The sequence below is a fragment of the Nuphar pumila genome, chromosome 16, assembly GCF_984573655.1.
Source record: "Nuphar pumila chromosome 16, dmNupPumi1.hap1.1, whole genome shotgun sequence".
NCBI classification, from domain to species: domain Eukaryota; kingdom Viridiplantae; phylum Streptophyta; class Magnoliopsida; order Nymphaeales; family Nymphaeaceae; genus Nuphar; species Nuphar pumila.
The window spans coordinates 9207101-9218547 of NC_143264.1; the positions used below are offsets into that span (position 1 = coordinate 9207101).

The 11447-nt window shown below is 36.5% G+C and overlaps 1 protein-coding gene across 1 annotated transcript; it reads left to right on the forward strand.

Annotated features, from left to right (window-relative positions):
* The first annotated feature begins 2659 nt into the window (after positions 1-2659).
* Positions 2660-10245, forward strand: LOC149812875 (uncharacterized). The gene is made up of 2 exons (XM_089991003.1): positions 2660-3000; positions 9311-10245. Exons 1-2 carry the CDS (start codon positions 2660-2662, stop codon positions 10161-10163), a joined length of 1194 nt encoding a protein of 397 aa, XP_089847129.1. The 3' UTR covers positions 10164-10245.
* The last annotated feature ends 1202 nt before the right edge of the window (positions 10246-11447 follow it).

Sequence of the window (11447 nt, forward strand, 5' to 3'; positions counted from 1 at the left end):
TTTATAAACTTAGCTTGAGATTCATATCAGCTTGATGTAAATATATATGACTGAGATGAAATAAAAAAAATTAAGTCCTAGTTTGTGATTTATGTTTTTTGTGTGTGGATGCCTTGTTTTAGAGAAATCAACTCCTACGAGATTCGAGATTTATTTTATGGGTTGAATCAAATCATGATAGCATGAACTGATTATATTTGATGTTTAAACTGATATTATATGTGTTCTAATATTGTTCTTGATATGATTGTGAATCTGAGATTTGATTTGATATGCATACGACTTGTTTGTAAAACTTGATGCATTTTTAGGATATTTTAGCTATGTGACCCAAAAACTTATTTGTTTCTCCTAAACCGTGTTTCTTAAAATTCTAGAATTTTATGACATGATTTTAGACATGTACATGTGACTGTATAAAAATTTTTAGATTTGTAACTGATTTCTATGGGACATGGCTACTCTTACTTTGATATAATATATTCAACATATTCTTATGTATACTGCATGTTTAATTGATTAATAGCATATTTATGTTATGCATGTGTTACGAGGAATACATCTAGTACTATGTCATGTAATATGTGAGTATGAAATGCATATAAGGTAATAAATACCCATAGGGTTGCATGCACATGGGTGCTAAAAAATTTATATGTTGATCCAGAGTTCCAAAAGAGAACCATGATGTGGTAGCTGCATTGACCCATGACTTAATTAAGATAAATTTATTGTGGGATTCCAAGCACACCTTACCAAAGTGTGCTTAACTAGAATGTTGCATGTCTACCTTGTAGAGGATAGGCGGTATAAACTTTCTGGACCCTTAAACTATAAAAATGCTTAGAGTGACAATAGCTTGGTTAGTCCCTAGTTCAATAGAGTTAGGAGGTCAAACTACCAACTTTAGTCATAAACAGTATGTCCATGTCTTTTGCAAAAGTTAGGATCAATCTTGCTTTGGCATGTAGCCAAGCCAATCGAAGAGCTTTCTCTTGGTTCAAGACCGCTCCTGGTGGGTGTGACTCAGTCAACCTCTCAAAAAATCAAATCACATAGCATAATAAACAATCGAGTGATCTAGTTTGTTTTATGATACCCTACGTATACCCAATAGGGTTTGGTAAAAAGAGAAACAATAAAATAATTATTCACTTTATTTTTATACATTTATATATTTGTTCATACTTGATTGTGAAATATTCTGATAGTATGTATTCCTAAATTTAACTATGCAGTTATTTAGTTGAATGTTTGGTGATATACTTTGTGCAATGTGATTGTGCATGATTATACTGGCTTAGTGTTTTGTATATATGCAATGCTTGCATAAATTTTATTGAGACTCTTTAAAGTCTCACACTTATTTTCAAAATAAAAATTTTCAGGTAATGAATAATCAAGTTAGTGTGGATGTCAGATGCTATGGGGGTGCTGTGTGAAACCAATCGTTTGGGTCTTGAGGACATCTATTTAGACTTTTACTTTAAACATTTTAATTGATTGTTTAAATTCTAAAGTTTAAGACAAAATATGTGAATGGTTTATGTTTTATGTGAAACCATTTGACATTTAGATTAATTTTATATATTGATGGTTGAATGAGATGTGTTTACTGATTGTAACTCGCCTGAAATGTTTAACCAAAAATCCAAATGTGTTTAAAATTTTTTAAATTAGTATTTTTCAATGGTTTTTCAATATAATTAAAAATAGATTTTTGTTAATTGGATACCCTTTTTCAAACTTTGTTCTAAGGATGTATTAAACACTAGTGTATGTGTAGGTTGACTCTTTGGAGCTTAATTCGGTTAACACAATGTTATTTATGAATCATTTAAGTTAATGATTCTTTTATGTAATGTATTCAATCGCTATGATAATAGTGGTTCTATATTGAATCTAGTACTAGGAGGGTAAAACGTGCCCACTTGCTCTCAGGCGTGCTGTCTAGTAGTTGGTACGGTTGAAACTTATCCGTTGGTAAAAAAAATTATATTTTTAAGTTAAAATTTTAAGGGTGTTACAATGAGCTTGAAGGAGATGCTAGAGATGTTGATTCAGAAGCAGCAGATCCAAATCCGATCTAAGATCAAGATCAAAACCACCTTGCACTGGTGCTATTAGTGCACCAGTAAAAATGGTTTTTCTTGTAGTTATCCAATTATAATCAAATGCGGATGTGGTTTTGACTTTTTGTTACCGAATCCTACAAATATTCGACTTTGACAGAAATCTGAGGTAAAAAAGCGAATCTGGTCTGAGCTTTTCACTGTCCAAATCTTAATTCGAATTTGAATCTGTTTAGCCAACATCCGATCCATTATAAGTCTAGTCGGATATGGTATTGACTACATCCGATCCAAATCCAATCCGTTTACATCCCGGTTCCCAACCAGAGGTCCACCCTTATGTCTCATTGACCAAAGAGAGTTGACTTTTAGAATTTATCCTCTTTAACACAGATGTTTGTTGGAAATTTTCAAAATGTATCTTCTCTTGCACACTGCAGTTTGGTGGAAACATCCTTAATATAATCTTTTCCCTTTCGCACAGCTTAGTGGAAACTCATCAATATATATATATCTATTCTGGAAATACTTTGAGTACCAGAAATTCCTATCTTTATTGGCTTCCTTTCAAGGCCACTTTTGAGAAGATGTATATAACCAGGCCTATTTCGCTCTATATGCAAGACCCTTCAGCTTTGGGTATACCCCCACCAGAGGGGCCTCACTCTGGGTATCTTCTCATCCAGGATGAAGAAGAAGAGGAGAACACAGGTAGTTGCTGCTGGGGTTTGTGCGAGGACACAAAGTGTAGGACACTGCCCTTCCCTCAGGACAAATTGCTCAAGGTTCAATACACAACCACAATTTCCAACGGGACTACAACGAGCAGCAGGACTTTCACAGATAAGACTTTCTTCATACCTGTCCTGGGGCAGCCCTTATCTTCAAATCTCTACTATGTTGTTAAGGCAGACGGAAAGCACAAAGGGTACAACCATCTTACCTATTAGCATTAGTTTTAATTTTTTTTTTTTGTTTCTTCTTGTTGTCCTCTTCTGTGGAACTCAAATCCACCCGTTCCAAAGGAAATGACATGAAGCAATTGGATTCCAATCATTCCCAAAGTCATCCCTATCATCATACCCCTTCTTGGGATCTCGTCGATGCAAGTTCTTTTGATTAAATTGGGTGTCATAAATGTGATGTACAATTTACTTTGTCCATTTGGTGAAGATATGCATCTGAATCACTAGAATCCGACTTATGTGTAGGATTTTTTAGCGATTCAAAAAAACAAAAGTGGGAAAACATAAAATTTTTGTGGTTTAAATAATCACTTTTTTGATCGTTTTCATATTTATTGCACCACGTTCAAATCATCTTTACAGCCAGATTAGATTAATCGTCGAAGGGTTATCATGATAAAGGATGACAAAGGGTTATCATGATAAAGGGTGACAAAGGAGATGAGTGGAACAAGATTGGTGGGAAAGGGGTGTCCGACATGATTTTTGGGTGTCACTTTGTGAAGGGTAACCTATCCATTTTCACAAACTCAACCATTTTTCTCCAAAAATCTACGTCACCGGAATCCCCTTAATTTCTTCTTTATGATATCTTGCCTTCTCAAACAGGTGGCAACATAATGAGTGGAATAAAATGACTACCTTTTAAAGTCAATCTGAGTTTGGAAGAAGACAAAAACATAAAAAAGAAAGGGACAGCTACTTTGGATGTGGTTCATCACGTCAGTAACCCAAACACCAGGCCCTGAATCATTGGGCTGCCGATTCAGCTGTATCGTCCGACGCCCATACTCAGCTGATTCGGTATTGGCTCAAAAATAATACAACAAACAACAACAACAACAACTACGCCTTCATCCCAAAACAATTGGGGTCAGCGATATGAACCAAAAAAGAAATTCATTTTGGGTCTTCCACATGAATCCTTTTCCTCCAATCATAATATGTGACACGAGTTAAAAAGTTAAAATAATTTTAAAACCATTATGTGACACGAGTTAAAACCATTAAAAATAATTATCTTTTAGGCTGTCAATCATTACGTGACACATGTTAAAACCATTAAAATAATTTTAAAAATAAAAATAAAAAAATAATTTTTGGTATTTTTTACATTTATTAAAATTAGACAAATTAATTGGCCTTGCAGCGTATCAAAAATCTGCCGATACGATGCATATAGGCACCGATATCAATAACACTGGTTTGATGTCCTTTTGTTCATAATATGAAACCTTTCTATTGATGGATTTGGCTCAAAACTATTATTGAGTTCCTTATGCAATTTTTTTATTTTTCTAAGTTTATGAGTTTTTTGCCTTTCCTACAAGTTATATTTAAAGTTTTAGAAACTTTTCATGTCGTTATATAGAGGGGGTGGTGCCTTAAAGGGCAAGGCCCAAAAAGGTAAAAGTTGTTTGGCCAACCTAGACCTATTATGGTTGGTCGTTTGAACCCATTAAAGAACTCTTTATGGCCTTTATTACTAGCCTAGGGGCTTATATATAACTCTCTCTCATTCTTCTCATCCCTCAACACTCTCTTCTCCTCTTTCAAAGTTCCTTCTTAGATCTGCATCCAGTTTCAGTTTGAATCCATATCTAATTTTTGTTCAAATCCATACCCGCTTGTAGTTCTGATCCGTACACTTACCGTTCAGATCTATACCCATGTTCGAACCCAAGATCCATACCCATTTCTAGCCTGGATCATCCTATCCTAGTTAAGCGGTTGTTCAAGGTGGTTCGTGTCGAGATTATCAATCTCACTCAGTATAGGGTGTAGACCGATTTTTTGTGAGTAGGTGATAGCTTGGTTGTATCCTAAGAGCATAGTTGCTCGAGTACCCATTAATTGTACCAAAGACTTGATCCTAGGGTGAAAACTATCACTTGAAAGATAGCGTGTGTATATGTGTGCTTCCGGGCATACCTGGTCCAAGCTCAGTTGCTTGACCTAAGTTAAATATACTTTCCAATACTTTTCAAGCAATAGTTCTGTAAATGGTGATTGTGAAGGTTGAAAACTAATTAAGAGCTGCCTAAGTTGTCCCAGTTCGATTTCACTAATTTCAAAAGGTGGCAACATAAGGTGCTTATCTTCCTTACTATTGCAATTGTGGTGTACGTGCTCACATGTCCCGAAGAACTAGAGGATGAAACTATTGCTAAAAACTAAAGGAGACGAAAGTAGAAGCAGGGTGTTGTTGTCAAAAGAAAACTCTAAAACATGATGACTTCATGTATCGCAAACATATATTAAGTGCCCTCTTAGACACTCTATTCGACCTCTACTCGAAAGTCAACACAACAAAGAAGCTGCATAAAGCCCTTTAAAGCAAGCATAAAATGGAAGACATAGAAAATCATAAGTTTTTAGTTAATAAGTATATGGATTTCAAATTCTTCAATAATACGCCACTACTACCTCAAGTCCATGAGATGCATATCTTGGCTAATCAGATCAAGTCTGAGGGTATGAACCTTAATGAATCATTTCAGGTGGTTGCAATCATTGATAGATTGCTTTCATCATGGAAAGATTGTATCTGCCTACAACATATGATTTAAAAGTTGCGATGGAATTCAACAATATTATATTATCGAAGAACCACAAGTTTGCAGACAAAGGCTACTCCATTAATGGACTATTTAATCTTAATCTGATTAATAAAGTTGATTATGCCTATGTTTATATGTTTGAGTCATGTGATTTATGGCATGCTAGATTAGGCCATGTTAATTATAAGTGTTTGAGAATAATGGGTAACTTAAGACTTATTCCTAAATACAAAGTTGAGTATGTTAAAAATGTGATGTTTGTATTCAAGCAAAGTTTGCAAAAAAATCTTTTTCAAGCATTAAAATAACTTATAAACTACTATATTTAATGCATAGTGACAATATGATTTGAAAAATACTTCAACTTGTAGGAGTAACAATTATTTTATAACTATTATTTTGAATGCATAAATAATACCGAAAGTTTTCTTTCATCTAAGCTTGACATGAAAGATATGAGTTTAGTTGATGTTATATTCGGCATTAAATTGATTAGACATGAGAATGATTATGCATTAACTCAATCGCACTACATTGAGAAAACTTTAAGAAAATATAATCATTATGATTATAAGTACGGTGCCACTCTGATCCTAGTGTTAAGCTATCAATTAAAACTGAAATAAGTATATCTTAATTAGAGTATGCAAGTATTATTGGCAGCTTCATGTATGCTATGAATGGAACTAGACCACACATGGCTTTTAGCATGTACAAGTTGAGCCGATATACTAGTAATCCAGGACAAGAGCATTGGGATGTTGTCTCTCAAGTCTTGAAGTACATGAGAGAAATTCTAGATTATGAGATATTCTATGAGAAAGAACCCGTTGTACTTGAAGGGTACACTGATGCAAGCTGAAATTTTGATTCCAATGAGTCATTACCCACAAGTGGTTGGATATTTATCCTTGGATCTGAAGCAATTGCTTGAAGATCTAAGAAGCAAACTTAGATAACCCATTCTAGAATAGAAGCAGAGTTGATAGCACTAGCATCAGCTAGTATGAAAGTTGAGGGCTAAAGAATCTTTTGATGAAGATACCATTAGAAGATAAGCATATACTCTCAATATCTATGTGTTGCGATTGTCAAACAACTATATACAAAGCGAGAAGTAATATTTATGGTGGAAAAAATTAGACATATCAGTCTAAAGCACAATTATGTGAATAATTTACTCAAGCAATAAGTAATCTCAATTGAATATGTGAAATCCTGTCAAAATTTAGCGGATTCATTGGCAAAAGGATATTCTCGAGATATTGTCTTTAATATATTAAGGAGAATAATGTTAAAGTCTATAAAAACAATCACCAGTGATGAAAACTAACCATATGATAAGAGTCAAACTATGTCTAGTGATTCAATGGGAAGAGCAAGTCTATGAGTGATTGGATTGAGGACTTAATATTTTTTCCCATTCCTCAAGTCAAGTGCTTCAAACTTGTGTACGAGTTCAAAATTAAACTAATAATAATACTCATAAGCCTTATGGCTTAGGTGTTTCAAACAAGTTTACACTTTCGATGAGCTTACCCATTTGAGTGTGAAGGTGAGGGTCACTTTCTATGGGACTTGGATTTGGTCTTGGTCTATAGAACCATAATGACACTGGGATACAACACAAGACCCTTAATGTGCAGCTTCTATATATTGATAGATGACCACCTGAAGTAAAAATGTGTGTTATTGTGTCTAGAAAGTCAATTAGGATTTTCAATTCAAGGTTAATGCTATTGGGGTACCAGACTGACAAAGAATAGGTAACACTAATGTAGAGGTTCAAACCAGAGTTGTCAGTCGAGGAAGCGGGAGCGGAAAGCGATATGAGAAGTGAGAAGCGAGGCACTTTCAAAATTTTAAGAAGCGACACGTGGGACGACTTAGAAGACTATCAAAAATCATCTCGAAAGAGAGGGGAAAGTGAAAAAAGAGAAAAAAAATAAAAATAAAAATAAATGAAAAAAAATAAGGAAGCGAGGGAGAAGCGAGCTAGCCCCTAAATAAGAAGTGTGCTTCCCAAAAAAATTTGTGCTTCCCAGCACATTTCGGAACCGCAACATTTTGCGATTCCAAAACATGCTTCGGGGAAGTGTGCTTCCCCACTCTCTATGGCGCTTTCGGTTGGTTCAAATCCAAAAGGTACCTTCATTTATCCACTGGATCTTCCTGAACAACCTCTTGAGTTATCTTCTTGGGGATTGTTGGATTTGGCTCAAAACTATTCCTAAGTTCTCTATGCGATTTTCTTATTTTGCTAGGTTTATGAGTTTCTTGTCTTTTGTACAAGTTTAGTATCATATTGAACGTTATAGAAACTTTTTTTGTCCTTAGATAGAGGGGTGGTGCCTTAAAGGGCAAGACTTTCAAGGACATTAAATTTTGAGCTTGTATATCTATTTATTCTTGGACTTTGGACCTTGGACCTTGCATCTTGAATCTTAGATCTTTGACTAAGCCTTAAAACTCTTGCTGACTTTGCATTGAATCCTCTTTGGATCTTCTTAGACTTCATTCGGATCCGTTGGACCAAGCCCAATATTTTTGCATGGGGCTTTAAAATGGTCTTAACGGTCCACCAGCCACCCCTTACTTTGACTATTGACCTTTGACTTGGTCTTGGACAAACAGGACCTTTTTAAGGTCATTTTAGAACCTACTCATTCCCTTTTGGTCTTTTTGATGCCCTTCTTGAGCTATCCATTTGGACACTTATGCATGGTCGTTTGGACTCACTAAAGGCCTCTTTATAGCATTTATGGGTGGCCTGGGAGCTGGGGCCTATATAAACCCTATCTCTTTTTCATTCTTCTCATCCCTCAACACTCTCCTCTCATCTCTTTCTCCCTCTCGAGCTCTCATCTCTCCTCTCCTCTTTCGGAGTTCCTTTTTAAATCCAGATTTAGCTAAGATTCAAATCTAGTTACAATTCAAATCCATACCTTCTTGCAGTTCAGATCCATACCCGGTTGTAGTTTGGATCCATACTCATGTTTGAACCCAAGATCCATACTCATTTCTAGCCTAGATCATCCTATCTTAGTGAGGTTGTTCAAAATGGTTTGTGTCGAGGTTATCAGTCTCACCCAGTGCAGGTCGTAGATCAATTTTTTGAGAGTAGGCGAAAGCTCAGTTATATCCTGGAAATATAGTTAAATGAGTACCCATTGCAGTGAGGACTTGATCCTAAGTGGGGCAATTATCGCTTGAAAGATAGCATGTGTGCCTCTGAGCATACCTGGTTCAAACTCAGTTGTCTGACCCACTAGATACTTTCCAACATCTACTTCTTGTGTTCCTTGTCGGGCTCCTATCAAAGTAGGTAGGCCCCAGCACTCCCCTCCCCAACTGACCCTACATAGTTTCCTATGACTGGCAAACAAACAAGAGTGACAGCCAAGTAAAAGAGGTGCAATCTGATTGCACTCTTTCAGCGTGCTGCTGCACCTGATTGCCAACCTGTCAGCTGTGAGGCCCAAGCAATGAGGGAGGGTGATCAGGTGCAGCAGCACGCTCAAAGTGTGCATTTACATTGCACTGGATCCTCCCTCCAAGCAGAAAGGCACCACCCCTTCCTTTATCTGTTTGGTTTTGTACTATAATTGCTTCTTGTACTTACCCTCAAACTCTGCAAATATATAAGATGGACCTACACTAAACAATCAAAAGTCTTTAGCTGCTCTTATGTTGAACATTTTGAGAATTTCAGGTTGGTTCATACTTGCTCAAGAGAAGAAGACATGACTGCATGTTGCTTCTGCAATTACATACAAGATGTGAAGCCCATGCCTTTCAATCCCAACAACATTTACCAGCAAATGAAGATAATAGACCGTCACGGCCGAGGTTTTAAAGCTGAATCTGCAGCTTCAGATGGTTTTCCTCCGGAGTTTCTGCGCAGAAAAGGGTGGGAAGTTCACACCTCCGACTTGCTAGGAAAGATGAAACCAGCCAAGGCAGAGGGTCTCAATGTTCATCTAAGATCAAGATCCCCAGAGTTTGATTTTCCAATGTGGCAGAAGAGCTCAAGCATTGTCACAGTGGGAGAGTGGCACTGCCCCTTCATGTTCATTAAAGAGACTAGTGGCAATTTGGAGAACCTAGAGAGTCAGGTGAAGGAAAGTTTGTTTTACAGGGTGAGCCTTGAACAACAATGGATAGAGATTTTCAATGTTGAGAACTACGATAAAGCATCAGTAGCATTGGTGAAGACCAGTGTGAGAAGGGAAGAGGCATTTCTGGGTGGTGGCAAATATATTGTTAAAGAATCAAATGTGAAGGATGGGATGTTAGTTTTGAGAGTGAATAATGAGGTGACAGGGCTGATTGGTGTGGGATTGAGTCTAGTGATCCTTGAGAAAATGAGGAATGATCATGGAATAGAAAAAGAAGAGGAATTGGACGTGAGTGTGGAGAAAGTATTTGAGTGTGAAAATAATAGGTGGATGAAATTTGGCTGCTATATTTTGGAAGAAAGGTATGTATTCAGGAGGATGGATGGAAGTGTGGTGCTTACTTATACACTTAGGGATACCAATCAAATCAAACCCAAGTGGGAATGAACTTTTATAACTTTTAGTTATAAAAATTATTGTATTTCATTTTAAAGATTGTTAAAATTAAGACTACGATGAAGATTTATTTGCTGAATATTTCAATATTTCGGTTTTGCTTGTGGGAGGTTTGCAGTAAAAATTATTGTATTTCATTGTGAATAATATCAAGTCTTGACATAAAGGTTTGTTTAATGAATATATTTCAATTGGTTTTGCTTCTGAAAACTTCTGCCTTGTTGAATATGATAGCTTGACTGGGAAAAGACTCATTACTTTTAACATTAATGGTCTAATACAAGTGTGTGAAGCCTGCAAAGGGTCTGATCTTGGTCTAGTTAGTGTGGGCTTTAGACCAGGTTTTGCTTCCTCTAGGCTGGCTATTGGCTCTTGGGTGCAGAACTGAACGACCACAAAATGTTTAGATTACAAATGCAACCTTATTTTGGTTTTTATACAAACTACATTTGGTAAAATCTTAGGGCCTGTTTGATTGGAATTTCTTTTTTATTTTTTATTTAACGTAGAGAAACCACTGCTATGGTTTGGATTTCCAGCAATGAGCCAAAAGGTGTCACTTAGATTGTGGACCTGGTTGGTATCCACGGTGTAAAACTACGCGTACTCCCTCCCCCCCCCCCCCCCCCCCCTCTTGTCCATGAGGAATAGTTGTTCATTGCTTTATCCTTGCAACAAAGGACGCTTACCCTGGGTATTGAATTATTGGCCTCTTTGAACTTGAAAGCCTTGATTAAGTTGACCCACCTAGCCACTTGTGTGGGTCCCTTGTTGGCCTGCCTGATTGGATTGTTGGAATGCAGAGAGTGAGTAACACATACATTGCTTACCATCTCTTAAAAAAAATGTGGGTGAGATAAAAAGGGGAAAACATTTGTGTCTTGGCGACATGCATGAGGTACAAATGCCTCAATTTTTTTTGTAATTTCATGAAACCAACCTTACATATATGATCTACGAATATTTATTAACTTTATCTTGTGCATCAAATTACCTAACTCAACTTGGATGATCCAACATACCCATCTTGGATTTTGCTACCTTAGTCATTGACCTATACAATTTACCAACTTAGGCTTTATGAGATCGGGTCCTAATCTCCACCCTGACTCTCTAAGGCTCTAACGACTTCAGTATCCAACTAACTCGATCTATAACATATTGGCACAATTAGTGGTGCTCTGGTTGCAACTGTAGGTGTTGCTTAATTTTGTTGTAGTGACAGGACTATCATTTTATTGTTTTTGATGAGTGGTTGGTTTCTACCACTTTTCT

Excerpts from the sequence above, each read along its gene's own strand:
- LOC149812875 (XM_089991003.1), top strand. The coding sequence starts at position 2,660 with ATGTATATAACCAGGCCTATTTCGCTCTATATGCAAGACCCTTCAGCT. Across the intron at positions 3,001-9,310 it reads GCAGACGGAAAGCACAAAGG|GTTGGTTCATACTTGCTCAA; the intron begins GTACAACCATCT and ends TGAGAATTTCAG.